At 35.1% G+C, this 21,733-nt stretch overlaps 1 protein-coding gene across 1 annotated transcript in view; it reads right to left on the bottom strand.

The window, feature by feature from the left end:
- Positions 1-160: 160 nt before the first annotated feature.
- Positions 161-21,733, bottom strand: part of BDP1 (B double prime 1, subunit of RNA polymerase III transcription initiation factor IIIB) — a 92,352-nt gene continuing 70,779 nt past the window's right edge. The window contains 10 exon segments of the mRNA XM_043586939.1: positions 161-2,867; positions 8,678-8,767; positions 8,769-8,928; positions 9,389-9,656; positions 10,294-10,327; positions 15,384-15,588; positions 16,578-16,764; positions 17,330-17,393; positions 20,247-20,427; positions 20,679-20,832. Of these exon segments, the coding sequence (XP_043442874.1) occupies positions 2,739-2,867; positions 8,678-8,767; positions 8,769-8,928; positions 9,389-9,656; positions 10,294-10,327; positions 15,384-15,588; positions 16,578-16,764; positions 17,330-17,393; positions 20,247-20,427; positions 20,679-20,832 (1,472 nt within the window). The 3' untranslated portion in view covers positions 161-2,738.

The raw sequence follows: 21,733 nt of genomic DNA, 5'->3' as shown, positions 1-21,733 counted from the left end.
CAAAAAAATACCCTTCACAGCAAGCGTATCAGATAAAAGATTAATTCTTCCAGGTATACCATATTTTTATGGAAGGAAGAAAGCTGTAGGTGAAAAACTGACAAGTTTTGGTTAATTAAACATTAATATCTTTCAGTTATTAATAAAAACACAACCAAAATAGTATAAAATAACTTTTATTTACATAATTTATAACTATAGAACATAACTGCTTTCTTTAGAACAAGAAAATTTACAAATGACAGATATTGCTTTTTGTCAAAAACTCCTTCAAGCAAGAGAGTATACACATGGTCACTTCTATTTCAAATAATATGGTCAACAGTGGATATTCATAATTTTATCTGTGCCTCAATCATTTACCAACAATTAGGCTTTTAAACCATCATGTTGATTGCTTGCTAAGACCTAAGTTTTCAGGAGGAAAAGTCAAGAAAACAAAACCATTATTCATACCTCTTTTAAGATTTATACAATTCTTCACAACATCATCTTTACATGAATCAGATTAAATATAGGTGTGACTAATTCCTTCCACCTTGTAAGGTAAAGACACTGATTACGTTTTCTCATTTTCCCAGATTAGTTTTAAGGATATAATAGTAGGACAATTTAGCTGGCTGACTTGATTCTCTAACACAATGAATGCCCAAAGATAAAATTATTTCTTATACAGTAAGAAATTATATCTTCCATAAAACCAATTCATTATAGATGTATGAGACAGATGTTAGCAAAGTTAAAAAATAAATATTACACAAGGGATAAAATAAAAGTTTAACTGTGGCAACTTAACACTGAAACTAACATTAACTGAATGAAAGAAACTTTCAGAATATGAGACTTTAAAAAATTTTATAAAAACAGGGCATTAAAATGGCAATGTGATTTAATACCATGATTTTTTTGTGACATCTTAATCACACAAAATAAATTAATGCATACCTATTGAGAATTTCCACCCAGATTTATAGATCCTCCTTTATGACAAAAAAGTTAAATTGTAAATTTCACTGTAAAGCAATGAATAAGCTGTTATTGTTGAGCCATATCCGATTTTACTAATGAACTCAAAAACTGGCCACAATTTTTTTCAATATACAGTTATCTAGACATTAAAATATTTTCCCAGCTGAAATACTGATCATTTTGTAATGCAATCAATCAACACAGTTTTAACTGTGATGCACAACTCATAACTTCAATGATGAATATTTCATAGATAAGATAAAGATGTCAGCACCTTAAGGTATGAAAATTGCTGTCTAACGTAGGGGTCAAACTAAAAGCCCAATCCAGCCATGTCAATCACTTAAGTGTCCCCTGGCTATTTGCACACTGAAATAGCAGAGTTTAGTAGTTGCCACAGATTCCTTCTGGCCCACAAGCTCAAAAATATTTTCTGGAAAATATTTTGACTCCTGCTCTGAGGCTTTTCAAATAGAAGATTAAATTTGCTTTTAAGAAGTTTGATGTGAACCACCACCAAAGATTTGCTTGGGTGGATAATGGAATTACATATGTAAATAACAAAATTTCAAAATTAAAAACAACCCTTAAATTAATACTGATGATAATCACTGAACAAAATCTTATTCTCTTATTTTCTGCTTTAACATCACAATTATGTTCAATGCTTAAAGGTCTGAGTGTTCCTTAAGCAAAATTTAATGGGGGAAAAAAACTATCAAGAAATCAGTTTTTTAAAACAGGAATGTGTATAAGCGTATGTGTGTGTAAAGGGGATTGAGTTTTGTATGTAAATCTCCCTCATAAATTAAGGGTTTTTCCCCCAATCAAATCCTGAGATTATCCAAGAAATAACAAAAACCAAAAATTCACAGTACAAATTCAATATACTAAACTATGAGAAAAAATGTATTCAAAACATATACTATCCAAATACTTTAGTGATATAACTTTAAATATCTTTAAAATTAAAGAGGGAAAAGGGACAAACATAAATTTCTCAATGCCTTCTTTACCCATAATCTGAGTGGTGAAAATAATTAAAACTGAATATTCTTTTAAATAAACAATTTAAAAATAAATAAACTTTTTGATGTTTCGTCTTTATAAATAATAAGTTTAAATACTACTTACTTGTTCAATTAGGACTAATGTTACATCAACATCAATTAGAAAAATACATATTTTCCAGTCAAATAGATGAAAATAGAAAAGTTTTTAACATTTACCATACTAAAGTGGAGTTTCACAATATGCTTTCATATACCGAGAGGCAACTGAAAAGGCCTTCAGCAAAACCAACAAAGAACAACAACAACAGCAACAACAAAAAAACCTCCCACCCCCAAAAAAAGACCCCAGAAAAAAACCTTTACAAAAGAAGTTCACTAAGTGTTAAATACAATCCACCTCCGAATACTTGGGCACTGTGATTTATACATAAACATTTATCCAAAACACTCCAGAATGTCCATGTATGTTCAGCACAGGAAGAGTAAAAATGTAAACAAGAGAAGCTTTTTCTGTCTCAGAAGCAGTCTTAATTGCTTTGTATTTCCAAAATGCTGAATCAATCAGAATGAAAGGAACCTCAGCAATGTTTTCCAATGATTATAAAAGCTTCAAATCAAGCTCATTAAATATTTAAAGTCAATCTAAAGAAAAACAGCCAGTGATGCTTTTTTCTAAATACTGCTTAGGTGATATAATTGACTCTGGAAATCCTAGACTTTGGAAAAAAAACAAACAAACAACAAAAAAGACTTTTACTATGTTTCATCCACTTCAATAAATATATCACTAAAAAAATATTCAGAGACTGTGGTTGGCCCCTCTTCAGGTGCCCGGGTTTGGCCAGTTTTACATTCCTCTTTTGGTAAGGGACGATCATAAGAAACCTAAAAAGATTAAAAAAAATAATAATAAGCATGCAATATAACATTTATATATTGGTAGTGGTAGTCTAAATTGATACTGCTTTTCCCTATCAGTTTAAACTACCACAAAGCAATACAGTGAGAGTTTTAAGTATGTTCATGCTCATTGACCAAATAATTTCATTTCTATGCTGTTATATTAGGGAAACAATACAAAACATAGTAAGAGTTTTATGAATAAGGTAACCTTTCAAGCATTAGTTTTAATAAAACTGGACTCAACATAAAACAGCAGGCATGATTAGATTAATTACAGTATACACAAGGTCCATTATTTTACCCTAATTTCCACAAAAAAATTTTAATATAGAAAAAACTAACATTATCAAATCTGCAATGAAAAGTTTTAATAATCTGCATAAGAAGAGACAGACCCATGGAGCGCCTGGGTGGCTCAGTTGATTAAGCAGCCAGCTTCGGCTCAGGTCATGGTCTCACGGCTTGTGAGTTTGAGGCCTGCGTTGGGCTCCGTGCTGACAGTTCAGAGCCTGGAACCTGCTTCAGATTCTGTGTCTCCCTCTCTGTCCCTCCCCAACTCGTGCTCTGTCTCTCTCAAAAATAAATAAACAGGGGCGCCTGGGTGGTGCAGTCGGTTAAGCGTCCGACTTCAGCCAGGTCACGATCTCGCGGTCCGTGAGTTCGAGCCCCGCGTCAGGCTCTGGGCTGACGGCTCGGAGCCTGGAGCCTGTTTCCGATTCTGTGTCTCCCTCTCTCTCTGCCCCTCCCCCGTTCATGCTCTGTCTCTCTCTGTCCCCCAAAAAATAAATAAACGTTGAAAAAAAATTTAAAAAAAATAAATAAATAAATAAAAAATAAATAAATAAATAAACATTAAAAAAATTTTTTTTAAATAGAAAAGAATAGACCCACAAAACAGAACAGTATTCAAGGAAACATTACAAATTAAAGCAATCCTATCAAAAATTAGCATACTTAGAAATCTATGACAAATTAAGACATAGGAACAGATATATGTATCAATGAAAAAGACTAGAAATATCCCCAACACATACAGGTGGAAATTTAGTATCTGAGAAAAGTGAAATTTCAAAAAAAAAAAAAAAAGGAAAATTGTATTATTTTAAAAATTATGTTGGACAACTGTATAACCATCTCAGGGGGAAAAAAAAGTCAAACCTATATCCTCAACAAAATAAATTCTAGATTAATTAAAAGATGTAAATGTAGGGGCTCCTGGGTGGCTCAGTCAGTTAAGTGTCTGACTTCAAGTCAGATCATGATCCTGAGTTCGAGCCCTGTGTCAGGGTCTGTGCTGACAGCTCAGAGCCTTGAGCCTACTTTGGATTCTGTGTCTCTCTCTCTGCCCCTTCCCTGCTTGCACTCTGTCTCTCTCAAAAATAAACATTGAAAAAAATAATCTACTCTAAAATATCATGGGAAAACACTTTCATAATCCTGGACTAAGGGAGAAGGAGTGTCTTTTTAAATGACCAGAAAGGAAGAAGCCATAAAAGGAAAGAGTGATAAATTCATCTATGTAAAAATAAAAAACATCTGCATGGCAAAAACTACATATACAAAATCAAAAGATAAAGGACATACAGGTTAAAAAAAAACAAAAAAACAATAAACAAAACCATGTACAACCTTTGTCACAAAAGGTTTTCTTTAAGAGCTTCTACAAATCAATGTGAAAAAGCCTAATAAACCAAACATACGAACAGATGGTTCAGAGAAAACAAGTGATTCAAATACATGAAGAGGTGCTCAACTTCACTCATATATACTCATTAAATCTATGAAGAATGTCATAAGTGAAAAAAATTTATTATGTGCTAGCGTGAGGAAAAAGGCCCTCTCATATACTACTGATAAAAATACAAACGGATATATTCGCTATGGAAGGCAATCAAGTATTATCTGTCAAAAGAATGATCATTCCTTTTGATCAGCAATTCTATTTCTAGGAAGGAATTCAACCTATGGATAAAAGTGTAAAATCACTCATTTCTAAGTTAGATATTACCACATTATGTGAACTACCAAATCATTAGGAATAACCTAAGTTACCAGTGTGAGACCAATATTGCTCTATGGTACACACAAACAATGGAGTATGATATAGTCATTAAAAATAATGAGGGCATTCTTGGGCACTTATTCCTGAAAAATGAACTTACATCCACACAAGAACTTGCATATGAATGTTCACAGCAGCTTTATCCATAATAGGCAAAAATTGAAAATAACCCAGATGTCCTTCAACTGGTGAAAGGATAAACATGAGAATTCTATTCAGCATTAAAAAGGAACTCTGGATGACTCTCTAGGGAACTATGCTGAGTGGGGAAAAAAGCTAATTCCAAAGGTATGATTCCATTTACACAACTGTATACAACATTCCACTTACATAACATTCTTTGAATGACAAATTTAATGGTGTAGAACAGGTTGCCAGAAGTTAAGGAGAGTAGAGGGAGTGCAATGGAAGTGTGTCTATAAACAGCAACACCAAGAATCTCTGCGGTGACAGAACTCTTTTGTAGCTTGACTGTGGCATTGTTGTTATCATGGTTGTGATACCATACCATACTTTTGCAAGACGTTAACATGGGGAAAAATGGATAAAAGGTGTATGGGATCTCTGTATTGTCTTTTAAAACTGCATGTGAGTCTACAATTATCCCAAAATAAAAAGTTTAATTTAGATTAAAAAAAAAAAAAAAAAAAAAAAGATGGGGTGCCTGGGTGGGTCAGTTGGTTGAGTGTCCAACCCTTGATTTCAGCCCAGGTCATGATCTCAGTTGGTGGGATGGAGCTCTGCGATGGGCTATGCGCTGATAGTGGAGAGTGCTTGGGATTCTCTTTCTCTCTCCCTGTCTCTCTGCCTCTCTCCTACCCACGCTCTCTCTCAAAATAAACATTTTAAAAAAGAGAGAGAGACTGAGACAGAGAAGGAGTAAGCTCTTTATATACTGTTTTGCAAAGATCTTTAAGACGGACTGTTATGGTGAAAACAGCAAGGAAGAACAGTATGCTGCTATTTATGAAGCAAAAAGAAGAAAAATGTTTATATTTGTGTACACATAAAACATCTCTGGAAAAGTAAACCAACAGCTGATTAACAGCATACACTTATAAAAAGGGGAAACAAGGAAGCTAAAGGACAGATGTCAGAAACTTTGTAAACTTTTTTTGTAGATTATGAATTTGAAAACCTGTAGAATATAGTACTTATTCACAAAAAATAATAAAATAGCAATTTGAGAATTAGTCTTGCCTCACTCTATACCAAAGTCAATAACCATTAACAGAGTTCGTTTTAAAACTGATTACTGAACATTTTATACCTTGGGGAAAAACTCATACCCCCACTCACACTCTGTATCTCTCAAAAATAAATAAACGTAAAAAAAAAAAAAAACTTATGCATATTAAAAAACCTCCAAAATTTTATTTATTTTTTTTATGGTAGAAATTTAAAGTTTTATTGACAATATATTTTACTAAAAATGAAAATTGTATTTTAAAACAGGAAGTAGGGGTGCCTGGTTGACTCACTCAGCCAAGCGTCTGATTCTTGGTTTTGGCTCAGGTCATGATCTCATGAGTTTGAGCCCCACGTCGGACTCGACGCCGACAGGGCTGAGCCTTGCGATTCTCTCTCTGCCTCTCTCTCTCAAAAATAAAGTCAAAAAAAAAACCCATGAAATGGGGCGCCTGGGTGGCGCAGTCGGTTAAGCATCCGACTTCAGCCAGGTCACGATCTCGCCGTCTGTGAGTTCGAGCCCCGCGTCAGGCTCTGGGCTGATGGCTCAGAGCCTGGAGCCTGTTTCCGATTCTGTGTCTCCCTCTCTCTCTGCCCCTCCCCCGTTCATGCTCTGTCTCTCTCTGTCCCAAAAATAAATAAACATTGAAAAAAAAAAATTAAAAAAAAAAAAACCCATGAAGTAAATGAGAGTAATGATGATACTAACAGGGGATAAACCATATAACCTGGAGGCAGCTTGGTGCTGTTGAAGTAGTTAAAAACTATTTCAGTAAATTCTTAACCTAATTCATGGAAGCCGTGGGACTTGGGCCCTTCTGTCACTTAACCTTCTGGGCCTGTGGGAGTAATACCATCAATATCTATCTTACAAGGATGTTTGTGTAAAAAAGAAGGTATTTGACAAGAATCTTGAGTATAGTAAGTGCTCAGTGAGTCATTACATTTTTACCCATTGCTGGGTAACATGGTAGGAACCGTGAACGTGGTGTCCAAGTGCCTGGAGTTTAGTAAATGCTGCATCTGATGAAAGTAAGCCTTTCTGTCTGCTCCCAATGTCTTCTCTCTCCATCTGTCACGGCAGTTATTGAATGTGTGAATGTGTGTTTGCTTCCCCAGTATTTGACGTCATGTCCAGACTCTGAAGGCAGTGGCTTCCAGATAATTGGCACAGAAACCAACGAACATTCTTCCCATTAATCTGTCTAATGTTGCCGACCTTGCTGCCTTAGTAGAAAGTTACAGAAATGCAAAATGTGATTCCTCTTTATGTAAAATGTATTTAGAATTCATCATAAAAAACCTCCAAAATTTTAAAAAATAAATGAATTTGAAAAAATTACTTGAAGCAAAGAGCTAAAGGTACGTGGCTTTGTTACCTAAGGATCTGACATAAACTGGTAAGCAAACCACTAAGATCCCAAAAGCTATAAATAAGCAAAAGATAGGAACAAAACAGGAAGAAAAAAAAAAAAAAGAGCAAGAGAGAAAGAGAGAAAATGTAGTAAATGTATGGGAAACAACCAAGCCACTAATAACTAAAGAAATGCAAATTAAACAAATGAAATGTCATTTCCACCCTCTACCGTTACATAAATTAAGAAAAAATTTACTTTGAAGAGTAAGATCTAATGCTGGCAAGAATGTAATTTAACTGGCATAGCTACATTGCTGGTAATTATAATAACTGTTCTCCAAAGAAATTTGGCAATAATAAAGACTCATAAAATATTAGTCTCAGAAAATAATTCTAGGAAATATAAAACATTTAAAAATTTTTTAAAGATGGTTTTTATAAAAGTACTCCTTTTGAGGCTCATGCTATCCAATAGCTTTCCTGTGTTGAGTTCATAAGTAACCAACCCCAATATTCTTCCAAAGTTTTTGATACAAGTTCATGAATTTTTCCATCCCAGTAGTTGCCATATGAACAGCTTCAGAATATAGAGAAATGAAACATACAAATTCTAATGTTACCACTTCTTGAATTTTTTAAATTTTTTTTAATGTTTATTTATTTGTGAGAGAAATAGAGTGCAGGGGAGGGACAGAGAAAGAGGGGAACAGAGGATCCAAAGCAGGCTCTGTGCTGACAGCAGCAAGCCTGAAGGGGGCTCAAACACATGAACGGTGGGATCATGACCTGAGCCAAAGTCAGATGTTCAACTGACTGAGCCACCCAGCCACCACACCATTGCTTGAATTCTTATGGGTGCCAGGACATTTCCCCAAAGGCAAATAGAATAAAACTACTGCTTTGTTTTGCTTCCACAGGTTAAAAAACTTCTTTGCATTAAAGGAATATCAGTTAAGTGTCCATTTATGACTAGCTTAATAGATCTGTACTAAAGGAGCTGTAACTTAATTCAACACCTACCTTCTTTCCCTTATAATGAGGTATGACGGGGAGGAGATGGACAAGCGATGCTCTGACATAATTTCTGACATCCAAAAGAAAATAACAATTGCCATGTTCTTCCTAGTTGAGTCTGATATCTAACCCATTCTATACAAATAATAAAATATGATAGTTATCACATACCTGAGCTGGTGAACTGCCAATATTCTCAGATTCGGTATTAACAACAACACTTGGAGATGGAAGCATATCAGAGGACTCTTGGGTTTTTTTTCTGGCTTTCATTGAGTGGATTTGATCTTTTCAAATTCTGTCTTAGTGTAGGTATAAAAGGCTTTAGGCGTTTCTTATTATAAACATGAGTAGGTTCATCAGACTCCAAACTATTCTTTGAACATATTAAAGACAAAAATCCCAGGGGTCTTCTGCCAGGTCTAGAAATGGAAATGTAAGCATATTCAAAGATATCCAGGAAGACACATTCTTAATACCAACTCCTTTCCTTTAATGCTAAAATGGCACATGTGATATACCACCTTAGTGGCATCAGCACGTCTACTAAGTGTCATTATTATTCTGATCATTATTTATTCCATCATACCAGTAGCTACCTATGCAGATTTTCTACCTAAAAGTTAGTATCAGCATCTAAAGGTAAGCTCTTGTTATACAGAATGTTGTATTTGTCTGGAGTCTTGCAAAAATGTTGACATTACTGAATTTTCTTTGACAAAACTCCTCCCCTTTACATTACTGACAGAGGAATATGTTTATAAAACATCATCCTTAGTACTACACTTAGTCTTTATGTTATATTTGTTGTGTAGAGGTTACATTTGTCCTTTGAGAGACAGAAATGGAAAGGAGCATTTGTTAAAGAGCTTCTCATGGTACCTGGATAATGGGGTTTTTGAAGCTGCTGTGATGCTACCCATTTGTTCAGACTTTGAAGCAGCACCAGTTCCCTCTTCCTTATCAGAGACAATCATCTCATTTTGAGGTAACTGAGGTGTACTCGTTTCTGCATGCGTGTCTATTATTTCATCAAGAGACTGAGATCCTATACACTGCAAAGTTGGTTCAAGTTGCTCTTTCTGAGGTTCTGGAGTTGTATGTGTGCTTCCTGAGGTAGGGAAGGTATCTTGTCCCTTGTAAGACTCCCCTTCAAAAAACAAAGACAAATGGTAAGCATCCATCTTGAAATTTATATATCCAGTTGAACTGCAATATTTGAAGGAAAAAAATCAGGACATTCTATCATAAACCTACCCTAATAAGAGTAAGCTAAATTATAAGTTAATATATAAGTTATCGGGACTGTTAAGAATTGTAACTGGTACAAAGCTATGGTAACAGTTTCTGTATTCAGATACAAAATAGTCATATCAACCTATTTTTACCTAGAAAAGCTTTCTCTGTGTGTGTGTATATATATATACATATATATGTATACATATATATATATATAACATATATATGTCTTTTCTAATCTCTGGGTAAACCTAAGGAACCATAAAAACTCCTTTATGCTCAGCTTTGTAATTCCTGAAATATAGTTGTTAAGCTTTTACAGGAAATTCTGTAGCCATATGGTTTTCTGTTATTACAGGATGAAAGTAGCTTATGTCTACGAAAGTGCCAAATCCAAGATCTCAGCTAAGAAGAAAAACTTCTAATAATAAAAGCAAAATACTTAGAGAAAGTAAGCAAGACTCTCCTTCAATTCCAAATTTGAATAGATGCATCAAAAATATCCAAAAATAACAAAATGTAATCACATTAAAATTTATTTCACTCACCTGTTTCCTCAACACTTATTTCCTCTGAACACCCCTGTTTTAAAAAAAAAATTACAAAAAAAATTGAATCCATGTATCAAGTCAGTCTTTCTATTTTTTTCTTTAATGTTTATTTTGAGACAGTGTGCATAAATGGCAGAGAGGCAGAGAGAGAAGGAGAGAGAGAATCCCAAGCAGGCTCTGCACTGTCAGCACAACGCCCACCATGGGCGTTCAATCTCACCAACCATGAGATCGTGACCTGAGTCAAAATTAAGAGTCAGATACTGAACCCCCAAGGTGCCCTCCCACCCTCTTTTCTAACTAAAGAAAGCAGGTATCTCCCAGAAAGCTCGAGGGTAAAAGATGGCTTATGGAAACTCTACCAAACACTTATAAAAAAGATACTGCTCCTATTCTTTAAACTGTTTTAGAGCACAGTGAAAGAGGGAAAGTTTCCAAATGCTTTTTATAAATCAAGGCTAATATTGATTCAAATTAACCAGTACAAAAATATCAGATGAAATAGTATAAACATAATTCAGCAACACATCAAGAGACTAACATAATAATCAAGCAGAGTTTATTTCAGGAATGCAAAGATGATTCAATATATGAAATCTAATATAATTCAACAGAACTGAGGAGAAAAATACTATCATCATCTCTCTGTTTGTAGCTAAAGTGTCCAATAATATTCATACTTGGAAAAAACTTTACATTGAATAAAAAGACATTTTCTTAACACCATAAACTATAATTACTACAATTCAAAAACCAGCATCTCACTTCATAAACACTGGAAATATTCCCATTTAAGTCAGGAGTAAGAAAAATGTATCTACTATCAAGACTATTTTATGACTTTTTTTTTAAATTATACTAGCCAATATAGTTAGAAAAGAGAAGGAAACTAAAGGTATATAAAGTAGATGAGAAGAATTAAAATTTTATTTGCAGATAATATGACTTTACTTAGAAACCCCAACAGAAACAAAAGAAAAATTACTGTATACGATGAGGGGAATTTAGTAAGCTCTCCGGATAGAAAAGAATTCAACGATAACAGCAACAAAAGATAAAATTCTTAGGTATAACCTAATAAGAAATGGAGAATTTAAATGAAGAGGAGATGAAAATACCACTAAAAGACATAAAAGAATAATTAAACAAATGAAAAGACATACCATGTTTTTGGATAAAGAAAAAAAATTCAACATCACAATTACGACACCAATTTTCCCTATCTTAAGTGGTCAAGTTAATATGATCCTAAAACAAGCATCAATAGGATTTTTTAAAGCTCTGAACAAGCTAATTATAAAATTAATATAGACTTTAAATCATCAAAATTCTAAAAGAAAACACAGGCAGCAACCTCTTTGACATTAGCCGTAGCAACTTCTTACTAGACACAATGCTATGGGCAAGGGAACAAAAACAAAAATGAACTATTGGGACCTCATCAAGATAAAAAGCTTCTGCATGAAGGAAACAATCAACAAAACTAAAAGGCAGCCTATGGAATGGGAGAAGATAATTTCAAGTAACATATCTGATAAAGTTAAAAGGTAATATGCCAGAATCTATGAAGAATATATCAAACTCAACACCCAAAAAATGAACAATCCAGTTAAGAAATGGGCAGAAGACATGAATGGAAATTTGTCCAAAGAAGACACCCAGATACCTAACAGACACATGAAATGATGCTCAATATAACTCATCATCATGGAATTACAAATCAAAACCATGACGAGATACCACCTCACACCTACCAGTAGGGCTATAATTAACAACGCAGTAAACAACAGATGTTGATGAGGTTGCAGAGAAAGGGGAACCCTCTTACACTGCTGGTGGGAATGCAAACTAGGGCAGCCACTCTGGAAAACAGTGTGGAGGTTCCTCAAAAATTTAAAACTAGAACTACTGCACAAGTTAGCAAGTGTACTACTAGGTATTTACACAAAGGATACATAGAGATTCAAAGGGGTACATGCGCCCCAATATTTACAGCACCATTATCAACAATAGCCAAACTATGCAAAGAGCCCAAATGTCCATCGACTGAAGAAGTGTATTATGCTAAGCGAGATAAGTCAGAGGAAGAAAAATACTGTACAATCTCACTCATATGTAGAATTTAAAAAACAAAACAGATGAACATATGGGAAGGTAAAAACAGAGAGAGGGAAGCAAACCATAAGAGACTCTTTATGAAGAAGAACAAACAGAGGGTTGACGGAGGGAGGTTTTGGTGGGGGGGATTGGCTAAATGGGAGATGGGTATTAAGGAGGGCACTTTTTGAGATGAGCACTGAGTGTTTTATTTAAGTGACGAACCACTAAATTCTACTCCCAAAACCAGTATTACACTATACGTTAACTAAAATTTAAGTAAAATTTTGAAAAAAACCCAAACTTTAGAATATATACACACTTGAAAAGAAATATATACAAAATTGAATACAGAATATATACAAACTTGAAAAGAAAAAATAAGAAAGTACGGGCACCTGAGTGACTCAGTCTGTTAAACCCCTGACTTTGGCTCAGCTCATAATCTCACTGCTCTTAAGTTCAAGCCCGGTGTCGGGCTCTGGGTCTCTGTGCTGACAGCTCAGAGCCCGGGGCCTGCTTGAGATTCTGTGTCTCCCTCTCTTTCTGTGTCTGTCTCTCTCTCTCTCTTTCTCTCTCTGCCCCGCCCCTGCTCGTGTGCTATCTCTCTCAAAAATAAATAAACTTAGGGGCGCCTGGGTGGCGCAGTCGGTTAAGCGTCCGACTTCAGCCAGGTCACGATCTCGCGGTCCGTGAGTTCGAGCCCCGCGTCGGGCTCTGGGCTGATGGCTCGGAGCCTGGAGCCTGTTTCCGATTCTGTGTCTCCCTCTCTCTCTGCCCCTCCCCCGTTCATGCTCTGTCTCTCTCTGTCCCAAAAATAAATAAACGTTGAAAAAAAAAAATTTAAAAAATAAATAAATAAATAAATAAACTTAAAAAAAAAAAGGGAAAGAAAAGAAAAAAATAAAGCGATGTGGGAGGAGAGGGAAACCTTCCATTTAAGACAGTAAAGCATTTAAAAACTAGAGTTTTTATATAAACAGAGTTTTATATATAAAACAGTGGGATACTGGCCCAAGAATAAATAGGTGAATCTAAAAGTAGAAGAAAAGAAAGTTTAGGAATATACACAAATACATATGGGATTTAATATGTGATAAGAATGGAATTTTAAATCAGTGGAGAAAAGATAAATTATTCAAAAAACGGTGCTGAGACAACTAGGCAGGCACCTGGGGAAAATGAAGTTGGTTTCACTCTCCCTAACACCAAAATAAATTCTAAACAAATCAGTAATATTAACTCTAAGAATTCCTAAGTCTCAAAGTGGACTTTCAATATCTATCTAACACAGTCCCTAGAAGCCAAAAATAAAAATACTGATAAATATGATTACAGAAAAATTAAAATTGTTTGCATGTCTATCTGAATACATTATGTGTATTCCAGAATTTACAATTATGACATTTTATAAGCAATTTTTCATTGTTAAAAAGCTGAAAACAAAGGTCAAAAAACAAAAATCATGAAAAAAAAGAAAAATCACAAATAAGTCCGAGACATTATACTGTTCTTATACAGTCACATCAACGTACATCTATCATTTTTAAATGGCATAATATAAACTGGTGGCCTGGCTTTGCACATAGCAATGTACTATGATCCTTTCCCCAAGTCATTAAATATACTTTTGAACAAAACAATGTCTGTAAGAAATGATGATAAATTGATGAAACTGGGTGACTGGTACATGGGGAGGCATTATACTACCCTGTCTACCTTTTTAAATGCTTGAAAATTTTCATATTAAAAAATCAGGGGCACCTGGTTGGTTCAATCAGTAGAGCATGTGAATCTTGATTTCAGGGTTGTTAAGTCTGAGCCCCATGTTGGGTGTAAGGATGACTAGAAAATAAAATCTTAAAAAAAAAAAGAAAAATTCAACCAAAAAATGTCTGCAAGGGAAGAAAACTCAAAAAGTAGAGTCAAAAGACACACTGGGAAAAAATATTTGCAACTCATTCATGGACATACATTACACAGAGTTCCTCCAAATCTGTAGGAAAAAGATCAACAATGCAATTAAAAAATGGCTAAAGAATATAGAATCATTTCACAGAGAAAAGAATACAAATGGCTCTAAGCATATGAAACATGTTCAACCTTACTTGTAATAAGAGAAATGAAAAACATTCTGGGATACCATCTTCCACCTATCAGATATAAAAGAATACATTGCCTCTGTTGTCTGCTATCTAAGGATGATTGGTCTTCAACTGTCCCATTGAGAATACAGATTCTAAATTAACTTTTCCAAAGTGTAGCTACATAGTGAGATAAATTATCATGAGTATCAGAAACAAAAACAAGAGGGTGCCAAGAAACCTTTAACATAGTGGCTGGTGATCAAATGTGCATAGTGTCTTCAGGCTTCCCTGAGGTAGTGATGATGGAGGCTAAAGAAGTGTGTATGTCTGGCAAGGTAATGTTTCATATAGAGGAGATAATAAAACAAATGCCCTGGGATATGAAGAAGTATGATGCATTCAAGAACCTGAAAGATGGCCAATATAGTCAGAGAGTAAGGGAGAGACAAACAGAAGGTGAGGCCAGAGACAGAAATGGACCAGACAAATAGAGGGCCTTTGAGGTCGTGGGTCTTCTTCCTAAGAGCAATGGATAGCTTTAAGCATTATGATCCCGGTAGTGATGATATTACTGTAATAATTTTACACAATAGGGAACTCATTCACAGAGAAGACCTATTTTGACTCAGGTCCCACAGCTGTTAAATGGTAGAGGCAGGATCCAGATCTACAGGAGGCTTTTGGCCTTATTTTTAGCCAATGACACACAACTGGGAATGGGTTTCCTGATGAATGTCCATCAATTTTCACCTAGAACTGGTTAAAAGTGATTATCTAAAACCAGTTTTAGCTGGGTTATTTATGGTGAAAACTATTAGAACTATCTTTATTTAAAGAGTTTAAAGGAAACAAATGGATCCGTTGTAATATGGCCATCTTATGTGCTTGATAATTCTATCTTACCTCAGAGGTATAATTTTGACAATCATCTCTTGAAGTGAGTGAACTTTTTTTGGCAGGAGGAACATGGTCACTTTCATCAAGCGTACAATGAAATCTCTTCCTAGTTATAAGATCCAAATTAGCAGGAAGCTTTTCAGAATCCTCTCTTCCAGAATCAGATATACACATGGCATCCTGACCAACTGAAGTTACTGGAAAACTCATACTGCATAGGAAATGCATACATGTTAAATCAGCAAATTAGAAGTTACTTAATGAGGTTAAAGGCTCAGCTATCCTGATGACAGCTGCCAAAAAACTTTCAAGTAACTAATATTTACATGGCCAGCTCACAAAAATGTTAGTTTTGACGTCTATTCGTATTTAAAAACTCACAACTCTATAAAACTCACACATTCTCTAATACTGAATTAAATCTAAGGTACAAAAATAGTGTTTTCTTTGTCTGTAGAGTTAAAATTTCAATCTAAAATCCTTCTTCCTTTTTTTAAGTAGGAGCCAGCGTGGAGCCAAATGCAGGGCTTCAACTCACAACCCTGAGATCAAGACCTGAGCTGAGATCAAAAGTCAGATGCTTAACTGACTGAGCCACCCAGGCACCCCTAAAATCCCTCTTCCAAATATGAAAGGCTTCAACATCTAATGCTACTTGACCATTAAGTGCCTTAACCAATGACCGTTAAAATACAACAATTCTATAGAAAAGAATTAACAGTATTAAAAACATACAAAAATGTCATCTCTCTGTACTATTTTTGCAACTTCTATAAACGTATTTATTTCAGAATTTAAAATATATATGCTTACAAAGTAACCACACCTTTAACAGATGGCATTTTATAACCCAAACTGCTAAATTTTTTTTAGCTTTCAAAATACTTAAGATACGAAACAAGTTTCATACAAAAGTATTACACACTTAAATGGCAGCTTTATCAGATATAAAATCAATGATATCTTCTCTAACTTATCACATAATTACTAAATAAGGACAAATACAAATAATGTTGGTGAATGGCTTATTCAGTCAATACTATCTGAGTAATAAAGCACCTTTCCTCCTAGCAAAAATAGTTTAGCTTCTGGGTGCTATATGGAAGTGCTGAATCACCATACACCTGAAACTATACTGTATGTTAAATAACGGGAATTTAAACAAAAACTTAAAAGAAAACAGTTGAGGTCATTCATTACCTCATGTCACTCCTTTCTTCTGTATTCACGGACTTGATCAATATGGGTGCTGGCAGTAAAGGGTTTGGCATTAACTGGGCAGTGGTATCAGTATATTCTTCTATGGCATTGGTTGGGATTTCCACCAGAGTTAAAATGAATGCTTGTTCATCTTCACCACCTTGATGTACGTTAGCAACTAGATTCACTATCAAAGTTTAAAAGTTAGTAATGAAAAGCTGAACCATGAAACAATGGAAAATCATTAATTTATTACATTTCTAAAGTCTCAAGACAACTTATACACAAGAATAAAAAGTAAATTACACCCACAAAAATAAAAAGGAATTTCATAAAGGATAAAGATGGTTCACTATAGAGGAGATGTATAATTCTGAATTAAAAAAATTACACCTAAAATACTTCAAGTGTTTGGGACACATGGATGGCTCAGTTAAGCATCTGACTTCAGCTCTGGACATGATCTCACAGTTCGTGAGTTCAAGCCCCACATCAGACTAGCTACTGTCAGCACAGAGCCCACTTCAGATCCTCTGTGTTCCTCTCTCTCTGCCCCTCCCCCAATCATGCGCGCGCACTCTCTCTCTCTCTCTCTCTCTCAAAAATAAATAAACCATTAAAAAAATACTTCATAATTTAAGGCCATTGCAGACTTAAAAACTGTTTTAGTTTTTTTCATAATCAAATGGGATATGGAAGGAAAAGCCATACTATTCAGTTTGATGATGCTTTATCAAAGCAGATTATCATACCTGTTAAATCTTGAGAACTGATTACATTCTCCTGTTGAACTTCTGGCATACTACTTGGTGTACACTAAAAAAAATTTAATTAAAATTCAAGAATGAGCTCAACCAAATTTTAGTTTTAAAAAGCTTTCCAGACAATTGGATACAGGAAGAGTGACTGCTTCAAAATTCAACAACTATTTAACCATATATAATTTTCCAAATGTTTTGAAACCAGTAGTACCAGTAACTTTTGATTCCTTTAAATAAACATACATATACACAAAGAAATTCCCAGTAAATTGTTAAATATGAGAATTTCATCAAATTATTTTTGAAGCAACAGGAAAGAGAGATTCAAATCCTTCAACCTTCTCTCTTTCCCCATTATAATAGCAGCCATTGTGCTATTAGATGACATCTGAATGGAAGCAAAATGTTTCCTTGCCTCCAACACAGCTCCTTCCAATCTGTTTTCCACAAAACTGCCAACAACGTAATCTCTAAAATACAATTCTTACTATAATTCTCTACTGCTTAAAATCTTAAAACTTAAACGTTTTGTAACCAACAATGTCAATAATTGATTCAGGTAAGCATCAATTGATACTAAAACTACTAGGTAGAAGTCTGTTGGGTGTCATATGAAAAATTACTAACGCCATGTGGAAAAGATGCTGTTATATGGAGAAATCTAGCAGGCACCATTCTAGCCAAGTAATTAGTCAACATCATCAATAATGGGACAAACTGACATTACATGTCTAATAAAGGTATACAAAAGGAAGAACACGTTACCTAGGTAATAATCATGCCAAAAAATATTTAACCTGAATCTAACAACAGGGAACAAAAACAAAAACCCCGATTGTGAATTAGCCTGGAATGTCAAATTCACAAAAGAGAAAAAAGGGCAGGAGGGCTACTCTAGATTAAAACAGAATAAGGAAGGGTGCCTGGTTGGCTCAGTTAGTTAAGCATCTGACTCCTGATTTCAGCTCAAGTCATGATCTCACGGTTATGAGATCCAGTCCCACATCAGGCTCTGCGCTGACAGCATGGAGCCTGCTTGGGATTCTTTTTCTTCCTCTCCCCTGTCCCTCCTGCACATGTGCGCACAGGTGCACATGCTCTCTCAAAAAAAAAAAAAAAGGATAAGGAGAGGGGTGCCTGGGAGGCTTAGTCAGTTAAGCGTCCTCCAACTCTCGATTTCAGCTCAGATCATGATCTCATAGTTCATGGGATCGAACCCCATGTTTGGCTCTGTCTGCACTGACATCAAGGAGCCTACTTGGAATTCTCTCTCTTCGTCTCTCTCTGCCCCTCCCCTGCTCTATCAAAAGAAATAAATAAACACTGAAAGACAGTGAGAGAATAAGGAGAATCACAACTAAATGCAATGTGAGAGCGTTGACTGGAACTATGTATTACATATTGTTATTAAATCAATATTAGACAGTATGGTAATACTGAGTATGACAAGAGTATCATTTCTCTATAAGAAACATCCTCGTTCATATCAGATATAAGCTGCAGTATTTATGGTGAAGTCTCACATCTGCAACTTTCAAATGGTTCAGTTTTTTAAAAGTATGTATCTATAGAGATGCAGAACAAGACAGAGAAAAAGCAAATGAAGCAAAATGTTTATAACTAATGAATCTAAGTAAAGATTCTATGTAAGAATTCTATGTAAGATCTTTGAAACTTTTCAACAAGCTTGAAATTATTTCAAAATATGAAGTAAAAACAAACATGTTGGGGGGGTAGGGAAAATCCCTTAACTTTGGATATAATCCAAACTCCTTAACAAGCCATAAAAATTTCTTTTTATGATCTGTTCCCAGGCTGCCAACCTCACTCTAACTACTTCTTCATTTATATTCCACTCATAACTAATTATAGTCCCTGAATATGACATGCTGTTTCACACCTGTTCTTTACACATGTTCCTCTCCCTTTAACTGGCTAATTCATACCTGTTCTTCTAGATCCAGGATTTTTTTTTTCTTGTAAGTTTATTTATTTATTTTGAGACCAGGGGCCAGGGGGAGGGAGTGGGAGATAATCCCAAGCAGGCTCGGCACTATCAGCATGGAGCAGAATGTGGGGCTTGAACTCACAAACCACAAGATCATGACCTGAGCTGAAATCAAGAGTCAGACACTTACCAACTAAGCCACCCACGTGGATTCTTTCAGTCCCAGCTACACATTAGAATAACAAGAACCTTTAACAGCAACAAAAAAACAAAATCCTGCAAATGCCTACACCTTATTTCCAGATACTGATTTTACTGGATTGGATTGAGGACCACTCCTTTAAGAGTCTTGTGCAACTTGCTTTCATAGCACCCATCAGAGCCTAAACATTCACTCATATGAGTCCCATAACTTTGTCTGTCCAATATCTCACACAGCAATGAACATATAATAATATGAGTCCCATAACTTTGTCTGTCCAATATCTCACACAGCAATGAACATATAATAATATCTCAAGGAAACACCTGCAATGTATTTCTCAGACTCAGAGGCCAGCAAGCAAGAGGTAAATAGTCTGTATACAAAACACTTCCTTTTTCCAAATTTTTATGGCAAAGCTATGTATTGGCTATTTTATCTATGCTCCAAAGACTAAAAATACACTTAATAAAAAAATATATCACAATACATTCTTGCAAAGACAAAACTATAGGGAAAGAAAACAGATCAGTGATCACCAAGTAGTGGGGGTGGTAAAAGGGGGTGACTAAAAAAGGGCCCTGGGAAATGTGGGGAATGATGGAACCGTTCATGTGTTTACACAACTATATATGTTTGCCAAAACTTGCAGAAGTGCACATAAAAGGGTGAAGGTTATTCTATGTAAATTACACCTTAATTTTTTTTAAGTGGGGAACACACCCAGCCCCACCATGATATATTTTACATTCTTTTACCTCTGACACATTAAGTGTAAGCACAGTGTCTCCATTAGAGTCCTCTCTCTCTGGCTCTTTGATACAACTCTCACCGAGACCCATATCTGAACCAAGCGTATGGGGCTTTGTTTCAGAGCAAACAATTGGATCAACTGAAAATAACTGAACCTTTTGAGATTCCTCTTCTTGATCATCATTTCTGAAAGAGAAATTAGTATATATTAGATCTTCAGAGTATGTATTACAGTTTTGAATGTGAAACCAAGTGGACAACCACAGAGTAATGTTTAGAGCTAAATGAGTCAAAGATTATTTAATGGTGTCCAAATTTTTAAAATACATTTAATGCAACAGAACCCCCCCTTTTGCCAATCAAATTCCTAAAGCTATAGCTAATTACTGTAGCTGAAAGAGAATATAAACAAAATTCCGGAATCTCCTCCCTCTTACCTTTCAGTTAGGTTTGCTTCTTGAGAAATAGTCATCTCTTCAATACCATGTTCACATGCCAAGATGTTCTGCTCCTTATTCAGTGCTGTTGTAAGTGATTCAAATTTTTTATCTTGTAATTCCCCCATTGCTTCAGAACCATTTTTCTCAGTTTCTTAAACAAAAAACAAACTTAAGATACAGTCCAAAACAGTACAGCTAAAACCTCCACATTAGAAATATGTTCTCTCCTCAAAGACAGATCAGTATATAGCAACTCTTCCAATTTCTCTTAATCCAAAACTTAAGCTTATTCACATGGCAGAAGAGTGATCCTGGCCAGTGAGATTTTTGAAACAGAGGATTAATGAATGCTACACTACACATTTTTCACTCGTGGTTGTCACAGCAATTTTAGGTCCACCCTATGATGACAGCAATATAATCACAAACCCACATACAAAAGAAGTTTAGAGGTGGGTACATATGAGGTCTAGCTCCACCTTGGGGGAAATGTTGGGGAGGGAGCTACTCCACAAAGAAGAATAAAATGACTTCTATATAAAAGAGTTACGTTCAAATCCCTATCAAAATACCAACAGCATTTTTCACAAAACTAGACTAAATAATACTAAAATTTCTATGGAATCACACGACTGAATAGTCAAAGCAATCTTGAGAAAAAAAGACAAAGGTGGAGGTATCATATTCCCACATCTCAAGATATACTACAAAGCTGTAATTATCAAAACGGTATGGTCTGGCCCACACACAAAAAAGTAGATGGATGGAAGAGAACAGAGAGTCTAGAAATAAATCCACATTTATATGGTCCATTTATGACAAAGGCAGCAAGAATATACAATGGGGAAAAGACAGTCTCTTCAATAAATGTTACTGAGAAAACTGGACAGCTGCATACAAAAGAATGAAACTGGACCACTTTCTACTATACACAAAAATAAACTCAGGATGTAGAGAAAAAGGAATCTTTGTGTACTAGTGGTGGAAATGTAAACTGATACAGGCATGATGGAAAACAGTATGGATATTGCTCTAAAAATTAAATTTAGAAT

This window comes from Prionailurus bengalensis, chromosome A1 (assembly GCF_016509475.1).
Source record: "Prionailurus bengalensis isolate Pbe53 chromosome A1, Fcat_Pben_1.1_paternal_pri, whole genome shotgun sequence".
NCBI classification, from domain to species: domain Eukaryota; kingdom Metazoa; phylum Chordata; class Mammalia; order Carnivora; family Felidae; genus Prionailurus; species Prionailurus bengalensis.
This window is presented reverse-complemented; position numbering and strand designations above follow the sequence as displayed.